Below are 22,055 nucleotides of genomic sequence, written 5' to 3'. Positions count from 1 at the left end.
GGGCGGGGCGCGGGGGGTCCCCGGCCGCCGCGTCGGGCTCGGGCTCGCGCCGCCGCGGCTTGCGCTTCTTGGTCACGGTCTGGAAGTCGGCGTCGGGCGCCGGCGCCGCGTCGTCTTCGTCGCGGAAGTAGAAGGCGTCGCGCGCGTCGTCGCCCCAGCTGCGGCGCTCGGCCTTGGCGGGCGCGTCGGCGCGCCTCTCCTTCTTGGGCTTATCGGTGAGGTCCTCGAGCTTGGTCCGCGACAGCTCCTCCATGGAGGTGGCGCGCTTCATCTTGCTCTCCTTGTCCTTGCGCCGCTCGGCTGACCGCTTCTTGCCGCCCTTGTCTTCGGCGTCGTCCTTGTGCTTCGCGCGCGGCAGTTTCTGCGCGCGGCCGCCCTCCGCGTTCGATTCGATGAACCGCAGCAACTCCTCGAGGTCCTTATTTCCCTGGTAGCCGTTGATCTCGTGAGACGTTATGACTGTTTCGTTCTTGGAAGACTTTTTCCTCCTCGGTTTTTTGTGTTGACTAGACCCCGAGAGGGGCGAGCTGAATCCTTGTACTGAATTGCCGTTTTCATCGAGAGATTTCTGCAAGAAAGACGCCAAAGTAAAATTTAAATTCCGAAACGCTACGTCGTCAATAATGAAAAAGCAAAATTCGAGACGTACCTTAAATTCGTCGGACGCCGTGGACGCAGTGGAGCCGTAGTTAGGCCGCGTTAGCGGCATCGGCAGCCCGTTGAAGCTGCTCGAGATCACGCTGCGCGGCTGCGAAGCAACACGCGTGTAACGTTATAGTCAGCAATATAGGTACCCGGTTGACAAACGGTCCAACAGGAATAGGTACCTACATTCAATAATCATTGCATGCCAGAATAGGGTATTTGACTGGCGTGAATTTCATTTTACGATATCTGAATCCAATGGTCAAGCAATAGCTTATATGACTCACAATTCCTTTGCGAATAACTACTTAATTTTTTAACAAATTTCCAATCTTTCTTCACATTTGATTTATTTTAAATTAAATTTTGGCATAATTGTGATGATTTCATTTTCGATACTTGTCAAATACCCTGTGTTCAATTAGCATATACGACAAAGAAAGCGTCATTCATCGCTATACACACGGCACACCATTTACAAACTTTTCGACACGACACCGATGACAACACCCGCTCGGCACGTAACAATTTCAAATACAAGCGCGGACGCCGCGTTCGGTATGTCGGGGCGTTGTAAGCAAAAATCGATACTACCGATTTTTTACTCTAATTACTTTTGAAACCGATGTAGCGGGCCTCACAGTTAATATGTACAATTGTACAGATGTACGTACGTGCAGGTCTGTGGGTGCAGGTCCTGGCATCGCGGGGACGGGTCGCGGCGCAGCCGGAAGGGGTTGCGCGACCGCGGGGGGCGGCGGGCCCGTCAGGCTTGCCACGGCGAGGTAGCTCGATGCCAGCTGCAGCGGCTGCACAACCCACACTGTCAGCGCCCGCCGGGAGCATCTCCAGTGCCATAGACTACTACTACTAGTTACCAAGAAACCCTCGTGGTTTACGACTGACCTCACACGATTACGATTATTAAATACGCGTTAACTTCCATTCGAGAATGTTACGCGACAAGCTCCGTCTATCAAAAAGTGTGCAAATGGTGTGACCGGGTACGTCGGTGAGCTGATTTGGGGATAAAAACGGGGGGCGTGTTTATTACCTTATGGTCCACGGCGACCGTCGATTGGCTGGTGGAAGATGTGGTGTTGCAACTGGCCACAACCTCTGGTGTTGTGATGCAACTGAATGGAATAGCGGAATCGACCTGCGGAGACAACACCATCATAACTCCTCACGACCTATGGCGTCGATATCAAATTACGAAAGCGAAGGACACTGGATAGGTGTGGTAAATTAATTTGGGTATGAAAACTTGCGAAATAAAACATAAGCTGAAGCGAAAGACATAAGAAACCTTTGCGACGACCGTGTTGAAACCAAACAGATCTACGTCGGTTACTTCTTTTAACACAAACACGAGATCGACTTAGAAGTTTCCGAGACTAGCGAGGACATTAAGGTTTGATCCACCCAGTGTCCTTCAGTTAGTTATTTGGGAGTCCTACCTCATTGTTCGCGTCGGTCCCTTTGCCTACAACCTTGAATAATTGTTCTAACAAAAGTGCTCTGAGCGCGGTTTTCTTCACTGTGTCCTTATTTTTACTGTTTACAGATTTGTCTTTTTTCCGCTTTGATTTCTCTTCAGTAACTACGACATTATTTTCCATTTGTAACTGCACTGGGGCACTGGCAGTCGAGACCAATTGTTTGGGGAGTGTTAGCAATAGATAAGTGTTCTTTGGTAGTTCGGATATTACATATGGGTCATCGCTCACTTTTTCACTTGTGCTTATCTGAATCACATCTTTAGGAGATTCTACTTGAGCATTTGTTAACTCTTCTATTATTAATTCTTCTACATTAGGCGGCCAAGTTGGGTCAGTTTCGGTAGAAATTACTTTACTATTATCTAAATTTACTTCTTTAACATCTACTGGCTCTGCAACAGGTTGATTTGTACTTAAATAAGTTTGTACTTTATATTTCTTATCGTCTAAAAAAGTAAAGGAATGTTCTTTATCACTATTATCGACGTTACTAATCTCTAAAACATGAAATAATTTTTCTTGGTCGGCGAAATACCTTATATTCTCTTGTTGACGATGTTCAGACGAAATTTCTTTTAAATCAACTTGATTTGAATCTGTGTTCATTTGTTTAGAAGAAACTTCGACAAGTTCAAAACCATTTTCGGCTTCGAACGAACGATTTTTGTCCTTGTATCGGAAAGCATCAAACATTTCGATTTCATTTGGGAGATCTTCCTGATTAGTTTGCGCTAACTGAAAATCCGTGAGTTCTATTTCTTTGTTGAAACTACACATAGGCTTTACGTCAACTTCAGTGTTTCTGGCTTTATATTTGTCTTTGTAACACAATGACACCGCCTGACAAGTTTTCTTTGCTTCTTGTTCGTTATTATTAGTTTCTTGTTTTGTTTCTTCCTTAAAATCATTAAAAGAGTTAAGTTGAGATCCGTAACAAATATCAATAACCACATCATTCGCCATTATTGTTTCATCGTCACTTTCCTTAATTATAGTACTGGCTTGCAAAGGATCCGGAGTACTTGTTCTTGGAGGGCTATTATTTTTTTCCATTGCACGAAAATCTTTCAAAGCATTGTCACATTTACTATAACAGTTGTTCTGATTGGTATCTGTAATCAATTTGTTTGTGTCATTGTCGTTATCGAAAGATACGGGCTTGCCTATTGTCATGCTACGCACGTTTCTCGAGTTTATGGAAAGCCTTGGTGCTAAATTGTACCCTAAACTTGCTTTGCACTGTTTCTTTAATTCTGTCAAGTCATCATCTATATACTCGAAAGATCTGTTGTACTTATCGAGTATTTCGGTAGTCCTATAATCACTTTGATAATCGGGATTTTTATAGTCGTAGCAACAGACTTCTTTTCTTTTTTGGTTGTTTTTGATAGACCTTCGTTTCATATGATCGTTGCTCGTTAAAGGATAATTTAAAGGTGAATTCGTTTCTGAATATGAGCAATTTTGAACACTAGAAATATTTTTGAAACTAGTACTGACATTTTTGGACGAATGTATGTATTGAGATTTCGAATTGATATTATTATTTTGACATTTTTTCATGTTTTGTTGACAAGTACTCCTACTTCTCCGATCACAATGTTTAGATTCTGCACATTCAACAAGAGTTTCGTAATGAATTAATGGATCATCGTATTCAGCGTCGTTTTCCAGCGTATCGACAGAATAATTAGTTAAAAAACTTTCGTACCAGTTGCCAACCTGTTTCATCCACATTTCTGTCTCCTTTTCTCCGTCTAACTTACTACTTGATGCTTCTTCTGCAACACCTTCTAAATTCTCTTTAACTGGTTTACGTTTTTTGGTGTCGGTCCTATTTTTATTTTTTTTCGAGTTGCGTGGGCATTTTTCTTTACATTCCATTTGTACAGTCTTTTTATCTCCATTATTATTACTACCACCACCACTGTTACTAGCTTTATCAAATTCAGTTTTAGGAAATAAGGCACTCAATAGTTTACATTGTTTTGGATCAAAGTCCTCTGACGTAATCGGTACTTCCAATCCTTCATCATCCCTTTTGTCATCGTCTTGAATCTTTTCGGAAGACTGGCCCTCACTGTCCGCTGAGAAGACGTCATCATCCGAATCAACAGTGCTCGTTACATTTGGGGAAGTATCAAAGTTTTTAACAATTTCGTCCGTCGTCCAGTCTGTTTCTCTATGAATCAAAAATCTTGGTTTCATAAAAAAATTTCGGCGAGGATTGTATAGTTTTTTCTGGTAGAGTCTTTCTGGAGGCCCAAATGTGAGGGCCGGGGGGTAATCTGGCAGGTGTTGTAGGCGACGGGAGCGCGTTGTGCGAGGAGTGCGGGAGAAGGTACGCACCTGGTTGGAAGCAGTGGTGGTGGTAGTGGCGCGGCCTGAGCACACGCTGCCGCTACCTATCTCGAGGGTCGCGCGTGCCGTATATGTCATCGGGAACGCTGGCTTGCTCCGCCTGCGGAATAAACCATTACTTTGTACCGACCGTAACACACTGCTTACGAGAGATTACTTGTTCGAAACCGTGTTTAATCGAAATTTTGTATGGAATATTTTATACGTGATAACATTAAACTAATCAAATTAAATCATTAGTGTTCATATCGAGTAACATATTGACTATCAAATTATCAAAACTGTATTCAGATAATAGTTTTGACGTTTACGATAAAAACATATTGACTTAATAATAAATAACGCACACACTCAACAACAACAACAGCGTTTACAATGGCAGTAGGAAGTTTAAATAAATGTTTTGTTACACATAGCATCTTCTGTGGCGAATGTTGTAATGAATGCAAGGCAATTCTTAGTGTTGAAGGCTGTTGCGCAGGATATTTAGAAAATACCTGTTGAGTAGTTCGACCTCGCTGGCGCAGTTGGCGTCACTGGCGGAGACGCGGCGTTCGGCGAGCGGCGGTGGGTTCACGCAGCGCACAGTCGCAAGGTAGCCTCCTGCGCCCGCGCTCACCGAGCCGCGCGTCGCGGTCGGCTCTTCCCCCAATAGGAACGCTGTAGAAACAGTGCTGATCAGGACAGGTCAGGACCTGAACTTACAAGGTCCCTATAGCACACAGGTCATAGTGTCCTTCCCGTATAACCAAGAGGTAGATAGCGAGGGTCATTGTAACTAAAACTTAAGTAGAAAGAAGTGGGACTGTCCATCCACTCTTGTTGTACGTGCATCTGGAGTAGCTCACCCAAGGCGTTTGAGAACCGAATGAAGTCTGTGCAAACGGGCTGATCTAGAGTCAGGACCCGACTGAGAAGGTCCCTGTGCGGACTTGCTTGCACAGGTTATATAGTGCCTTTCCAAAATAACCAAAAGGTTGTTTTTGGGTTACTATAAAAAAAAACTTATGTGGAAAGATATGGGACTGTCCACCCTAACAGATCAGCAGATTGTTGAAAAGCCATGTGATTGGTCTGAGTAAAATACTTACTGCTTTTTCTTATGAATAAACTTATGTAGTTGGTAAGTTCGATTCTCCTATGTCAGCGCTATATCGATCTTTGTTTGTATTGTGTTATGTTTGGCTCCTAATGTTTTTATGGAGATTGGTTGATTTGGCCATTGCCGAACGCAAACCGAGCGCCACGAATTAATACGATTGATTGAGGTTGAAAAAACGTCCAGTAACTATAATGCTCGATTAAATAATGCCTATATCTAAATTCTTTACCGTTGCAATAAATAAGTTGTGAATATATTTTGTGAATTGAAGGTCAACCCGAATATTTAATTAAAATTAATACTTTAGTTTTTTTAAATGGAACTCGTGTTTTGCGAAAAGATTTTGCCCTTTTTTTAAATGATTTCACAGCAGTAAATTGCAGATAATCACTAAAAACGTTCTTCAGGTGTATATTCAAAATGTATCGTCTAATGTGTCTTACAAAAAAAGCAGGAGGATTTTGAAAATCTTGAATTACAATGATTCAAGTTCTTGTCGTATATTTAAAATATGTCTTTAATATGAATAAATTATTATTAATTTCTTTACATATCAATTACATTACAGGAAATTCCTTAGTTTGAGTCCAGGTAATTAGGTGTATTTACCTGGACTCAAACTAAGGAATTTCCTATACTATAAACACTAAAGCAACGAGAATTAAGTAATCCAATCCGGGGTTCTACCCAGTACACCCAGACCAAAAACAACTTAGAAAAGTTCGTTTGACAAATTGGTCTTATCGGAAATCGAACCCGGAACCTCTGTATCTAACGCCCGCAGTGCTAACCGCTAGGTCACGAACAGCATCGAAAAGGGAAAAGGTGTTGTAATAACTGTGGTTGTGGCTTTCCGTTCGCTTGGCACTTTACAGTAATAATAATAACGCATACAGTCAACATAGCCCCGCACTAGGGTAACCCTGTGTCGCGGGTGCCATGGACACAAACATAGACAACCACAAATTACACCCAAACTCACGAGAGAAATAAATGTAAGCCACACAAACATTTCTCCCGGCCCGGGAATCGAACCTGGGACCTCTGCGTGGCAGTCCGGCATGGTAACCGTTCGGCCACGGAGGCAGTAATGCAGCTCGTGTCATCGAACTTTTCAAATATCATTACCAAAATGCAAAGCAGGATAAACTCCCTATCATTATAATCTCAGAACACAGTACTAAAAAAAACCGATCTGAAAATTTCGTGCAATTACATCTCCTTGCCAAGTTTTCTTGAAATTGGTTACCGGAAAGTGCGCGAAACCTGATTATCATCTAGTTTTCCACCCTTAGAGGTGGAATATTTTCTTCAAATTTAAATGGGACCACTACAGAGGTACATTCTTTCCAACAAAAAAGAATATCGAAATCGGTCCACAAATTGGAGTTATCGCGTAACATACCTTGAAAAAAAAAACACTCAAATGGAGAAGAAAAAGTGTTTAATAAAGCTCCTTGTAAGTGCTCGCCCAGGGAGGTACTGCCACGATACATATTTCTATCGGCAAGCAGTAACGTAAACATTTCCGCGTTAAGATGCTAGTGAAACTACAGGTACGTTGGATTTGTCAACTTTATACTTCAGGGTGACGGACGCAATGGTAGTGCCTGTCAGGTCTTTGCAACTTAAAACTCTACCACCAGGCGACTCATTGGTCCCGTAATTTGATATCATAAAAAAATACACATTTAATACATACATGTATCGACTCCAGAGGGCAAGCTACCGCCATGGATAGCTCTAGCTGACACAGGCGGCGGGTGGTGGTGCGACGAATGATGGTGCGAGGAGTTGTGATGGTGCCTATTACGGCCGTGACGCGGAGCGGGCTCGGCCGCCAGGGCCGCGGCTACTAGGTCTTGGAGGGAGTTGGAGTGGGGGAGAGCTCGCCGGGCACGGCCCTGTGTTGCGCGCCCCCGTCTGCCCCCGCTGAGACCACGCGCTGCCTCTTCGCTGGCTTGCTCGTCTTGCTCGTCCCGAAGTTCTACCTCTTGTAGTAATTCCTGTAAAATTATAATTCAACATATATATGAAACTTACTTAGGTTTACGTTCAAGATATTATTTGTGCTGAGGTTTACTTTCGGCGCATCGAACTTGTGTTTTCTATCTACAACATGTGTTTATTTTGAATTTTCTACGCTGTGTGTCAAATCACCCTAACTAAATGCAACTTTCAACTAACTGCAAACAAAGACGTCCATGGCCATATATTAACCTGTTATTATGAATAGTCTTCAATGGTCTCTTTAAAAAGAAGAATTTGCCACAATCGCCAACATCGATAGGCAGTCGCTGTATTTCTATATTTTAAGTCAATTTCCAAACAAAGAACATATTTAGTTGGAAGTACAAGTATCTACTTGACTCGTCTCATCTTCGTCGTCCATCAGGTGGATTATGGACAGACGTAAGCCGTGATATTTAAGCTAAATATCACGATGATATTTAAAACGTGATATTTAAATGAAATTTAAAAATAATTATAATGTTAGAATCTCCCAGAAGTTCGCAACATTTTTTTATAAAATGAAAAGAGAAATTCTGCAAGTTTGAGGTCAAGTCAGATCCACGTCCCGTATGACATCGTAAGCTTAACTGATGATTCGTTCTTTTGTAGTTCAACATATAAATGTAATACAACTTACAAATACACACCACCTACACATTTATTGGAACTGGGGCCTTACCATGAACTCTTATTACAATTCAATACAGGTTTGTAACGACAAAAAAGCGGGATGGTGATATACACTTCATATAGCGCTGTCTCACAACGATTTATTTTAGGTCCTAAACGGAATCGTAATAAGAGTTCATGGTAAGGCCCCTGCTAGTGAAATCCCCAACACAATGCAATTTAAAAAGAAATCGGGCTGACTATTATTATTATTTTTAAGTCTTAATTTGAAATTTTAAAATTAGGTGATAGTAATTCTTATCATTTTTTTAAATTTCTTTATAATGCCGGTTTGTTGTTATTGTAAATTTCGTTAACTTCAGTTGAAAAAGTTTTTATTTGATTTAACTAATGTTAAACCGTTACAACGTTTAAATTTCAGCCGTTTCTGCTTTGTCACAAAATCTAAGTCGATAATAAAAATTATTTTAATTGAGTTATGTTAATTTAATTATAATTTTATGTCTGATTCTTATTTACCCAAACTATTAACCAATGCGAAAGTAACTCTATCTGTCACGTTTTCACGCCTAAACCGCTGAATCATATTTGGTGAATACCTACCTAAGAGAAGGGCATAGTGATACCTTACTTTCTCAAACTCCTATCTTATAAAGAGTGATTATTCGGGAGATGGCAAAACTTTATTTTTTTTTAATATCTTATCAAGGGTTTGGATGCATTACTTTAAGAATAGGGTTTAGCCAGTGTGTGAATATGAAAGAAATGTGATGTGAAATCAGTCTACAAAATTTGTATATATTCGATACATTTTTTGTACTTCAGTAACTTTGTGCTATATGCTAGGAGTCTGAGAAAGTAAGGCGACGATAGGGTACGAAAGTTAGTATGGAGGACCAATAATTTCGCAAGTAAGCAGTACCGTAGGTTACTCGAAATAATAATAATAATAATAATAATAACGCACACACTCAACATAGCCCCGCACTAGGGAATCCCTGTGTCGCGGGTGCTATGGAGACACAAACATAGACAACCACAAATTACACCCAAACTCATGGGAGAAATAAATGTAGGCCATACAAATATTTCTCCCGGCCCGGGAATCGGACCTGGGACCTTTGCGTGGCAGTCCGGCATACCCTTTCGGCCACGAAGGCAGTCAAGAAATACTTTATATTGAAACTAGATTCAATATAAACGTCACTATTTTACATTTTCACTGTTTTGTTCCGTTAAATGTGCCAGCGTGTGTAATCATACAATACCAACAACACACGATTGAAACTGTGTACTTGAAATATAGTGTCCGTTACCCGTTACCTTAAAAAGATTGCTTTTGCCTTCCCGGTCCTTGGGGCACTTGTACGTGATGGCTTCGTCGAGCAGCGCTCGCAGCTGCCCATCGTCCAACGCTCCCACGTGTTTGTTGTTCTGCAACAAACAAAAGGCATATGTTATGTGTATGATTTTGTTTTCAGTTCGAGCACAAATTATTCTTTTCGTTTCCGAAATTAGTAATAGTTCAATTACATAAAATGAAGAATGTAAGAACTAATTTAAATATTAATCACTTTCCTTCTTCAAATGGCTCGTAACACGAAAGAAAAAAACAATGGAAGTGCCGTAAGCCTCGATTACTATCAAAACCACTGTCGCCAAAACACACATTCATCATTTGAAATACTATGAAGTCTTGATAATGATTGGTCAGAGTTTTAAATTTAAAAAGAAATAACAAATTCTGGACTGCTAATGTAATTTAAACTTTACCCTGTTGGTATATAGTTCAAAGTTCAATATCATGAATACCTATTTTCCGTTAGTTGCCTATTTACGCAAGTTACGACGTGTTGATTCTATATTGAAATTTCAGTCAATGTGCTGCCATCTAGCAGTTATAGTTGAACGACGACGAATTCGAGATGTTTATTTAGTTCTCCAAAACAGAAGCGACCATATTTCAGCGGTATAAAATATATTTTCGTTTCTTGTAACAAAAAATGATTATGATAAACAAAAAATGGAAAATTTATTAAAATTCCATAAAATAAGACTTAATGACCATATGACACACCACCATAGATTATATTACAAGCGCAACTATGATTTTTGCACTCCAAAGTAGCGAAATAAGGCATTTTTATATGATTTTCGAGTTTTTGTGCGAGATAATTGACACGACCATAACGTACAAAACGAAATTGGACTGAACTTCAAGTTTACGGAACTCTGCGAATTGTTAGCACAGGTTATAACGCAAAGTAAACACTTCTACAGTATATGTTGCACTGTACAGGCGGCACGTGCGTTACCGAGACAGTTCACTCTTTTGTTCTATTGTACTCTAAAGATGAAGTGATAAGACGAATCGATGCAAATAATATTTCGCACTTCCTAGAACACTCAGATTATAATTAATTTACAAAATTTCATTTTCCAAATTGGTCCTACCGGGACCCCGCATCCAGCGCCCATAATATAAACCGTCAGGCCACCGAGGTCACATTGTCAAGGTCATTTTCATGGCACTGTATGTTGAGATACAGGACTTACTACTTCGACTGTAGTGGTTTCATTAAGTCTTTAAAAGAGTACATTTTGCCGTAGAGTTCCTTGTGAAAGAGTTCGTCCAGTGTAGTACTGCCACCTTACCTATTTCTGCCGCCAAGCGGTTTTGTCAGCATTACTGTGTTTCGGTTTTGAAGGCTAAGAGCGCTGGTGTAATTACAAGCACATGGAACTTGTCAACTTATGTCTCAGAGTAACGGGCATAGTGGCAGTACTCCTCAGATTTTGCGATTCAAATCTCTGAGTGGCACTGCAACTGCTATGGACAAGGGTGCAGCTTACCATCATATTGTATGAAAAAACATTAATTTGTATTTAAGTTATTAAGTTTAGCATTGTAATGATGTACATTTACTGAATTAATATCATTATTATATTGTTATGTACTGTTAAGGACCTGCTTTACCGAAGTGTTTTTGAAGCTAATTGTATTTACCTAATTTGCGCAAACATTCATTTATTAACACTGTACAATGTTATGCTTTACATTGTCAAACTTTGCTTAGACAATGTAAAGCATAACATACTTAAACTAATACAAGTTCATACACACATCTAATGGATTCACCACACCTTAGGCTATGCATATATCCATGCAGTAAGACCGAAAAAAACCTTACGCATTTTGCTTCAAAACTCACAAAATCTTTCTATTTTTTTCACAATTCATGAGTGAATTTTGTGAAGTCTAAATATCGTACAAGTGCAATACTTGCGAAAACATACAAAAAAAAAACTCTAAGTAAATACCTAATAAAGTAAAAATACGAGTAATAATTTTAATATGAAACTTAAGATTTGTAGAATATACGTCTTAAAAGTTCGCCAGTTAGCGAAGTACCTGTAAACAATGAAATTTATAGCTGCGGAAGAAGTGTCTTCCATGAACTGCGCTAACAGTTTTATGAATGGTAAAGGAGGCGCCACCGCACTATCGTTTCGAAAGAAAACTACATGTTTATCCCCTTTGTAAGGGTATCGCGGAAAAATGGGTAATAAGCAGCAGATTATAAGATTTAATAAAATTGTTTTCGTACAATATAATTTTACGATAAAATGCCTCTCACAATAAAAAAATGTAGAAAAGGAACACTATGTCTACAAATAAATTGAAGATTCTTACTATCGAACTGTATTTATAATTTACGGGAGTTTTTTTATTATAAAACGATAATATATAAATAGATAATGACAAATAGATAACGAAAATAGATAATGTACTTTAGTAAAGTAAGTAAAGTCGCAGTGCCCTTACAGGGTTTATATTGGATCATGTAATAACTTGAACACAATTTTCTGTATAACTTAATGCAATAAATGGTATGACTATGACCATATAAGACTATATCAAGCTTTTGAGTCAGATTCGTAAAAGGGCGCATTGTTGTTTTAAATTAGACGAAATACAAGTAATAAGTTGAATAGATACTATTTTTGCTGTTTAAAATGTTCCAAAACCTTCTTGCAACGTCTTTATTAGATAGCACTTTCAAAATAATAAAGTGAATAAACTTTTTCTGGGAACTGAGAAAACAGATTTAAAAAAACCTAAAGTAGCACCGGCAGTGACAGTCACACGTGCCTTTAGACTGATGCCAAATATGACAAAATTGTATTTGATATGAATAAAGATACATTAGTCTTATTTCGCACGTTATTTCTTTTTACTTTGTTTTGTCATTTTCCCAAAAATTTTGCTTTTTAATTATGTCAGTTTATTATTGACTATGAGACAAGTTACGGCCGTATTTAAGGAAAGTGTTGCTGTTTAGTTGACATTCATAAACTGATTTTATGATTTTGTTCCTCCGTCTGTTATATAAATTTACCAAAAAACAACATTCCGATGGTATGCCCGTGCCCTAAGGATCGAGCTCTGTTTCAACTGTTTGCTAAAGGCGAAGTTTGTGCATTAAGCTTTTCGAATAATTCTCATGAAACTTTCTCGGATGTAATATTCTGCTTTTATACAAATCCAGATTTGCATAACAAGGAGGTATGTCACATTGAAGATTCTTTACATCTACCACCAACCAGTGCCTTAGGAAATTTTGGCATATCGTCGCCTTACTTTCTCAAACTCGTATCGTATCTTAAAGCACAAAGTTACTGAAATGCAAAACATGGCAGGCTGATTTCATATCACATTTGCCTTATATTCACACACTAGGTTTTACTTATTCTTAAAGTAATGCGTCTAAATTAACAACTCTTGATAAGAAATTTTAAATAAATACAAAGTTTTGTCAATGCCTGAATAATCACTCTTTATCTGAGTTTGAGAAAGTAAGGCATCGATATGCAGAGTCAGCGACCTTTGACTGCTATGACAATAATATTGTTTTTATTTCTGTGTTTAATCGGTATTTGTGTCATATTAGTCAATAGTGTTTATCTATGTATCTATATCAACTCGATTTAATTCTTTATCAAATAATCAACTGCATCTTAAAAGCCTTCAAAAGAGATTTGTAGTGATTGATCAGTCGAAAGACTGACTGACTGACGGTTTGGAGAAGGCAGAAAAGCTATATTTATCTGGAATTACAATTTCAGAAGATCTACGTATTTAACGTAAAACAGTCTTAAATAATAAAGACGTTCTCTTTATTTAAAATATTTTTCAACGCGGCACCGCAAGGTCTGTTTACCATGGCGTTGAAAAATCAAGTATGCTGGTGTCGGGACACGAGGAGCAGGAAATCAGATGCACCGTAACTTGTGGAGAGGTTTCACACTCGCACAGATTATTTTGTACCTCTGCAGTGACTGTTCAAGACATTAGAGTCAGTCGGATCAAAGGACTTTTTTTATAGTATGTCTTTTTTGAAGACGAAGTCAAATGGTTCATTTCGCGAAAGTGTTGCCCGCTAGTGATTACTGAATATACATTGGTCACGCTTATGGAATAAATAGCCGAAAAATAGTTCTCGGTCTATTATTCGTCTAATTACTGAGCACAGGTACATTTTAAATATCAATTTTTTTTTTATATCAATTTACTGCCTCCGTGGCCGAACGGTTACCATGCCGGACTGCCACGCAGAGGTCCCAGGTTCGATTCCCGGGCCGGGAGAAATGTTTGTATGGCCTACATTTATTTCTCTCGTGAGTTTGGGTGCAATTTGTGGCTGTCTATATGTGTGTCCATGGCACCCGCGACACAGGGTTTCCCTAGTGCGGGGCTATGTTGAGTGTGTGCGTTATTTATTTATTTATTTATTTATTTATAGTTAATACATGTAATTGGAACGATGTCTATGAAAAATACAAAGAGGGGGCGTATTCTAAAGCTTTTCTTGTTAAAGCATGAATATATTTTTTTTTATAATACTAAGTGAAAGGACGAACAAGTCGTGTGCCTCTCGTCACCCCTGTCTCTAACAGTTGCAGTGTCACTCAGACTTTTAAATCACAAAGATCTGAGAGGCGCTGCCACTGCGCCCGACACCTTGAGACATAAGTCGACAAGTCCTATGTGTCTGTAATTTCACCAATTTATTTCGGTACTAGTAGGCCAACTGTCAAAATAAGAATAAAGATGGCAATAACGCAATTAGTAGTCATTGAAATGTCATAACATTCACAATTCAGTCATTTTTGGCAATTTTTTTTCTTCTTTTACAATCTATCGATAAAACTGTCGACAACAACTACATGACTATTTAAAATTTTATGAAAACTGGCGACCCTGTAATTGTCATTTTACTCTGGCTTCAAAAAAGACAGACAGTTAGTGTTCGATCTTTGCATTAATAATTGTAACAAACTAGTGGAGTAATTACACAAAAATAATTGAATATCATGGTGGTCAAATATCGTGACATTCAATCAACGTAAAAATTACATTAGTGTAGTTTCGCGCGAAAAAGAACGTCGTCATCTGCGTAACGTCCCACTTTGTTATTGCGTCACTGACAGGGCTGGTGTACAATAATAGTTCATAAAAACAGTCAATAAATATACTCAGCTAAGTGATTGGAACACAGTCTACTTTAATGTCAAGGTCTAGAAAGTTATGACCTTTGTTAACACCTCATGGTCGAGCTCTTTACCTATCTCGACCTGACTTGCTCACTTAGCAAGTCTGGTCGAGATAGGTAATTAAAAGGTTAATTAAAACGACTGACGGTGTGAAGACGCCATCAATCACTCTTACGAACTAAGTTTGATGAAGTTACGTCGAGTAGGTACAGTGAGCATCAAAATGACGTAGACGGTCAAACTAAACACCAACATCTACTAGAAGACGTCAGTTCTAATCCGGCCGGATCAATTATGATTATAGATGCAGCGGTTTAAACGGCAGTAACGTCAAAATTTGAAGTACATTTATGATTAGATAAAAACTTGGTTTAAGCGGCAACAGTGAGCAGTAAAGATGGAATTATAATAGCTAAAATTAATAATTATGAATAGCGGGGTCTCCTGACACAGACATTCTTATGCTTAAAAGGAGACTTCGGCAATTAAACTGAACACTAATCGATTGTATCAAATAAACTATTTTTGATTTTGATTTCTTTGATTACTATTAAAATGGTAATAGCACGCTGCTAGAGTCTATTCGCGTCATATAGTGTTATCTGCAAGCTGCATGAAGACGCATGGGTTGCCTCAAATTGTATGTATTATTACAATGTAATTTTAATTACATTTATGGGAATATAATGTAATATTGCATAATGACAGGCACGCTCCCATAAGCTGTCCTACCAAAGAGGATTATAATCACTTCAATCTTCTTAATACAAAACTCGTGAGTGGCTCTTAAAGTTTGGCAAAATCTTAACACCGCGATTAATATCGCGTATTTTGAGTCAACGCCATCTAGCGACAAACTTCAGAATTATATTAACTAGTGTTGTAAGAATTTCTATAATGCTTTTGTGTTATTATTATCTAATTTTACTATAACAATAATATAATCTCCGTTACTAAATATACATTTTACATTATCTTTCTAAGTCTCCGCACCGGATATCCTGTTTCACTTACACTCAGAACAAATAGATTCGATAATTTCTACGAACAAAATGTATATGATTTGTACTTTAACAAGCGTAGCTCTGATAAATTCGTGTGTCTATTAAACATTCGCATTGTTATTACTAAATATTAGCGCAGGTATTTGTTATTATAAGTTTCTTATAAAAACAAAGCGATTTTATAATAACATAATAAGTACATTTTATTATTACAGCAGGGCCCTGGTTCACTTGTACGAAAATTAACTTAACTCAAAGTAACTCGTAATCAGAAGGTAGCAAATAAAAGTTTCTCAGAAAGTAAATGAACGAGGAAATTATGAAAACTAATAAAACCGAGTACCAATTTTAGTTGATATATATTATTGATAAGAAATGAAATTTTTTTTTAAACTAAAAAAAAAAAACTATATTAGTTTTTTCAAACAAAACAAAGTTTCAGGCCCTTTACAGGTCCCATGGTCAATGCGTATGTATGGGGAAAGCCTAAAAACTCTTATTGAAAACGTTGTTATTTCTAAATGTTTCATTGAACTATGTCATTCTACATACTTCATGACTATTTTCTATCGGGGTAGGCAGACGCCACAGCCTACCACTTGTTTTGACGATTCTGACCATTGACTTACAATTATATGGACGTCGGGTCCGCGCTAAAAAGTGTCCGCACTTGTAAGGCGCTAAAATCGTATACAGAGCGCGACACTCCGCTTTAGTCTTCATTTGTTCGACTGACAGCGCGATACTGCGATGACATAACAATTTAAATTTCGAATAGGTTGACTTGGGACATTTTTTTCGTGGTTTTTGTATTAGATCCGTCGTCCATTTATTTGTAAGTCAATGATTCTGACGCATATTTTTCACCTTGTCTGACTTGTCAAATTTATGTCGCAGGGTGACGGGCGCTGTGGCAGTGCCCCTCAGATCTTTGCGATTTAAAGGTCTTGAGTGGCACAGCAATTGCTATGGACAGGCTTGTAGCTTACCAGCAGGTGCACGACTTGTTCGTTTCGTCACTTGAAATTATTTAAAAAAAAGTAAGTATTGTGCAGCAAAAGCACATGAAGCTTTTTGTAAACTAAACTTTTTTTACGATAGTCCCATGTGCCCGTATTTTCACCAGCACCTTCGGCACGCATCCGTGGTCCTTAACAATGAGCATACGCGGCAGTAGCTCATGATTTAATGACCACGGACTGGTTCGCAACAGGTCGAGTAAAAATTCAAGTAAAATGCTCGAGTTATCCGTTAGTTTCGTTAACAGTCGATACAACCTCAAATGGCTTTGGTTGATTCCGCATGACAGTGAAAATGTTGAATTTATAATTTTGAAAAAAATATATATTAAAATTGAAGATATACACTAATTACTATACGGTATGAAAACACGATGCCTTAAAATTTTCACTATAGAAAAAAAACCACAAATTTAGCTCAAAATTTTACAAGAAAACCACTGTATTCAATAGGTTACTTTACATGTTTTTTTTATATCAACTAAACTAAATAGAACACGTATAGTACACGATATACATTTTTGAAATGGCTTTAATTTCGTTTAAAAAAAAAAATCTGAAATATCAGTGCCGATCGTACCGATCCAGTAGGGGAAAAAATTTAATTCGAGCGGAGGTAGTATTGATTGTTAATATACATTAAGTTTGACCGTTCTTATCGCAAGCGGCATAGAGTAGAATTCAAATCTTAAATATCAATTTTAACGTGCACTGGAACTTGCACAATATTACTTCCGTATTGAAAGTTGGAGCGGTGATGAGAATCAACGCAGGCGAATATGGCTAAGATCTTATATCTTACGCGGTAATGCATTTACGACCTTAAATTTTCCTTAAATCTGTATTTAGTACCTAGCGAAAAATAAAATTAATTCCTTATTTGAAATTGTTTGTCAAGGTTCTAAGCTATCACGGAGGAAGACTGGCACTCATAATACAGATTTTTTTCTAGTGTAGGAAGTCAGTGGTCATTTACTTTAGAATTAATCTACAGCCTAATCTTCTTGCACTTTGTTTAATTTTAGTTAGCTATTTTGTAATTAGGCTTGCGTAATAAATTTATTATTATTAATTTCTTCAGGTAGTGGACTATGTACAATCTGATAGTGGTGACTGCACAGGTTTGTATAGACAATATTCTATTCAAAACAAATAAATTTTGCGGGAATTTCTAATGCCTCACGTCATGCATGTGTAACAAAATAATTCGCGTAATAAGGCCACATTTTATTTATTTCAGTTCATATTCACAACATCTGAAGGTTTAAAGATTTTACGAACGAAATTAGTAGTTACTTTATAGTGCTTGTGGTGGAGTTATAAAATGTCACGTATACATAAATTGTTTCAAGTAGTTCGTATTATATTTATGACTGTGATAAAACCACTTTCAAAGTATGATCACATGCGGTTTTATTATATCACGGGTACAAATTAAGTTAATATTCCGTCTATTTTGAGTTCCGTTCTGAGTATTTATTAGATATTTAGTACTTGATTCTGCTACCAAATTTGATGAGAATTCAACGTCTTTTTAATTTATTTATTTAAAAAAATTACATTAACGTAAACAATTGCGAATCAAATAATCCATAATTGATATCAGTTTCATAATAGTGTACTTAAAACGGGGAAAAAAAACGAAGTAGATGAATTTTTTATTCGTTTGTTTGACTCGTTCCAGTCGGTTGACCTGAAACTCCAAGGTTGGCGCGAACTGCGAGTGGAACGTAAAAATATTTGCATTTAAATACTGTATAGAGAGGTGGAATTCGTCTTCACTACCATCTTTAACTACGATCATTTTAGAGTAACGAGTTTGTAGTTTTTCACGATTGCTTCGCATTGGAAATGAAACTGTCTATCAGGCGTGACCACTGACGTTGCTTTGTTAAAAAAAAATACGCGACTGCCAGGAAAACATATATCTTATTTGTAGTGCATAAGTTTGCATATATATGTTATTTTGTGTGTCAATATCGACGAGACTGTCAATAGTTATTTGTTTTTCAAGGCTGCAAGACTGCAAAGCTGTTGACGCGACTGCTTGTATTGAAACCTGAGCAAGCGAAGAAAGCTAAGATTGAAGCGAAGCGAGTGGTTAAAAAATGGATTCCTGAGGATAGCGAGGATTTCAAGGCACGAGACGCAAAACAATTTTGCTGCCTGAAACACACAACTTTTACCTCACTATGGTAGATGAAAGAAAAACAGTTGAACTATAAAACCTTTTTTATGAAAAGAAAAAGTTTATCTTCAGATGCGTTCTGAATTTACAGCTCATCAATTTTTATTCTTGCTAGTACTTTTAGTTTATTTATTTTGTGAAATAATGTTAGTACTTCGACGAATTAAAATAATTTAATAAACACAATTAGTTGTCGTTGTCATTTTAACGTCCACAATAATAAGAATAAAATATACCAACGGATTTATGTTACATAAATAAGTAATGTACGACAAATCGCGTAGTTAAACGTGTCATTATCTTTTATATTTCATCGGAAGAAAAAGTTTGCTGCACCACAGTCCATCGTCAACTTCGAATTTCAAAAACCTTTTCCACGCTAGCGTGCAAAAAACGCTTTTGTGCGCAGATTTCTAATGAGAAAGAAAGTCTTTACGAGCTAGTGAGGTAAAAATATATTTCCGAGGGCCATACACTTTTACTTCAGAAGGACCAATATCCCTTCGCGGGCCGGATTAAAGTGTTTTGCGACCTGAAGTTGGCCCGCGAGTTGTACTTAGTCCAACACTGCCTTAAAGCAATTTGAACTACCTACCTGCCTGCCTTCGCATAAAAAGTAAAATATTGCCACAACACAAAGTAAAAATACGAGTACGAACGCTCACCTTGTACGGCTCTGTAACAAAATGGTTTTTAACACTTTTACGAGATCTCATTAACACTCTACCCGAATAAGCTGGTGACGGTTATCGTGCCTGAAGAAATATCAAATAAAACGATTTTAAACGTAGACTAAACACATCACATCAGTCATGTACATTGATTATATGAAACAGAGTGAAATGTCGAGCGAATGAACGGGATGACACAAAAGTATGTATAAAAAACAGGAAAAAAGATTTATGTTGACGGAATTGTAACTAATATACAGACGTTGTAACTCGGAAAGTGATCTGCTCAGCCAAACAGTGAATCACTATGAGGACAGACAACTGACTAACACGCGAGTGCTATTTACGAAGCGTGCCACTAAATGATTTGTTGTGAAGCGCTTATCTCACTGATAACGCTGTTACTTCATAGTTTCGGAATCCTATACTTTCATATCAGATATTAATAGCCTAGAAGCTAGCGCGTAGGCATGACTTTACGACTTTGATATTGAATTTGGGAAAAGACTGGAAAAAAAACAAGCCGTGCGACCGTGTTAGGCTCGGCGCCCATACACGGGTCTCTTCAGGATAGCCGTAATGTTGCAAGCAGGTTTACTAACAATTGTATATTAAAAAAATGGTGGTCTTGCTACTTGTAGAAGAAGAGAACTATATTTAAAAAGGGACAAGATTTTGAGTGAATGGCCTTCGGAAGTCTGCCGAGGTGTTCCGAAACCTGCAGGCTCGGTACATCTAAGTTTACAGCAGCATTGCTTTTGTGTTTACGACCATTATAATTAAAATTTCAACTATAATTTTATAGACTTCTTTTAACACCATCAAGGTATGTTCCACAAATCCACTCTAAAAATGCCCACTGGTGGGGATCCTAATATTTTATTAAATTTTATGCCACTAATCCCCACCAACATAGTATTTGGGGATTTGTAGTCTCTTTTAAGGCTGTTAACAGATTACATGTTTGCAGTTATTGCGTGAAGTCGTAATCAACTTCATGCCTCGACTGCATGAAGTTGACAACGACTTCGGAAATTAACTGCATGCATTCGAAAGCGGCTTAACGCAGATTGACCGCATGTGGTTAATGTGTGTAATATAAGTAGTGGTCTTGATTACGACTTCACTCATTAACTGCAAATGTGCAGTCAATCAGTTAGTAGCTTGAGTGTTTAGGCCATAGTCTGCTACGCTTCTTCGACCTTCTTCACTGTTAGCGAAAGATATTGCTTGCTAGTAAATGTTTACAAATGTACATAACGTAAAATTCAGCTTGGTTGGGCAGTGTTTGGAAATTACGTCGGTACAAAGGTTTTCAATCTGTGAGTTCTACCTGTTAAGACATACGAACTTGGCGGTCTATTTTCATTCTCCGTCCGACATCTGTCCGAAACAATTACTGTCAAATAAGTAATACTCGATCAAATTAAAAAAAACAATGTCAAATAAGAAGTTTCATTCGCATCATGCCTCTTTTAATTTGGCCTAGTTAAACGGCCTTGGTTATGATTTTTACTTTTTAAAGCTGTAAAAATATCTTACATATTTTAGATTTCACTTTGATATTACATTACAATTAAGTCAATCTTTCATAACAGTATTTTTGGAAGTGTAATTAGTAAAAAGTACCTCAGTGGGGTAAGAACTGTGTATTTTATAATATAAAAATTTACACAACTTGAAGTTCTATTATTATAAATTACAAAGCAAAATATTACCTTATTCCGCCTACGAACAGAATTGTTTAATAAGGGTATAAATAGAGAATATTCATTCATAATTACAAAAACCTAACATCTCTACTCCTTCGTTTTGCGAAGCAATCATTACAACAGCTAACCCACACCCACGCTTAATTTGCTTTCTTGATGTACAAAAAAAATCTGCGGTAAGGTTAGGGATACCGAGCCGGCAAGTGATCTGAATAGAGGCTAGACGCGAACAAGTCGTGCGCCTGATGGTAAACTACACGCCTGTCCATAACAGTTGCAGTGCCACCCAGAGCTTTGAGTTGCAAAGATCTGAGACGCACTGCCACTGTGCTTGTCACCCTAAGAGATACGTTGATAAGTCCTATATGCCTGTAATTTCACCAGCACCCTTACCCTTCAAAACCGGAACACAGTAATGCTGGCATTACTGCTTGGCGGCCGAAATAAGTAAGGTGGGAAGTACTTCCCTGGACAAACTCTTCCACACGGAGCTCTACTGCTACCAAATTCATGTTTAAGGATATCACTGCCGTTAGAGTGCCTTTGCTTGTATGGATACCGAAGGATCCCCTGCCATATCGTCCTGCCAATGGGCGCTGGGCCTTAGGGTTAAACCTTTATAGTCCGTCTGTTAATCTTACTACCGGTAGCAG

At 38.0% G+C, this 22,055-nt stretch overlaps 2 protein-coding genes across 2 annotated transcripts in view; both read right to left on the bottom strand.

Moving 5' to 3' along the window:
* Positions 1-22,055, bottom strand: part of LOC113240099 — an 89,398-nt gene that overhangs the window by 6,932 nt on the left and 60,411 nt on the right. The window contains exons 2-9 of the mRNA XM_026477320.1: positions 9,577-9,687; positions 7,313-7,616; positions 5,006-5,168; positions 4,497-4,608; positions 1,700-1,804; positions 1,320-1,454; positions 650-748; positions 5-568 (exon numbers count right to left, since the gene is read on the bottom strand). Coding sequence (XP_026333105.1) covers positions 5-568; positions 650-748; positions 1,320-1,454; positions 1,700-1,804; positions 4,497-4,608; positions 5,006-5,168; positions 7,313-7,616; positions 9,577-9,687 — 1,593 coding nt within the window. The remainder of the gene's footprint in view (positions 1-4; positions 569-649; positions 749-1,319; positions 1,455-1,699; positions 1,805-4,496; positions 4,609-5,005; positions 5,169-7,312; positions 7,617-9,576; positions 9,688-22,055) is intronic.
* Positions 2,472-3,770, bottom strand: LOC113240150. Its single transcript, XM_026477381.1, has 2 exons — positions 2,683-3,770; positions 2,472-2,539 (listed from the first exon to the last, which is right to left on the bottom strand). The coding sequence occupies exons 1-2, from the start codon at positions 3,708-3,710 to the stop codon at positions 2,524-2,526; spliced, it is 1,044 nt and encodes a 347-aa protein (XP_026333166.1). The 5' UTR covers positions 3,711-3,770; the 3' UTR covers positions 2,472-2,523.

The sequence above is a fragment of the Hyposmocoma kahamanoa genome, unplaced genomic scaffold, assembly GCF_003589595.1.
Source record: "Hyposmocoma kahamanoa isolate Upper Pololo Valley unplaced genomic scaffold, ASM358959v1 120, whole genome shotgun sequence".
Classification (NCBI taxonomy): domain Eukaryota; kingdom Metazoa; phylum Arthropoda; class Insecta; order Lepidoptera; family Cosmopterigidae; genus Hyposmocoma; species Hyposmocoma kahamanoa.
The sequence above is the reverse complement of the archived record's forward strand: the minus strand, read 5'-3'. Positions and strand labels throughout refer to the sequence as shown.

Bases quoted from the DNA above. Each gene is read 5' to 3' on its own strand.
- LOC113240150 (XM_026477381.1), bottom strand. From the start codon at position 3,710: ATGAAAAAATGTCAAAATAATAATATCAATTCGAAATCTCAATACATA.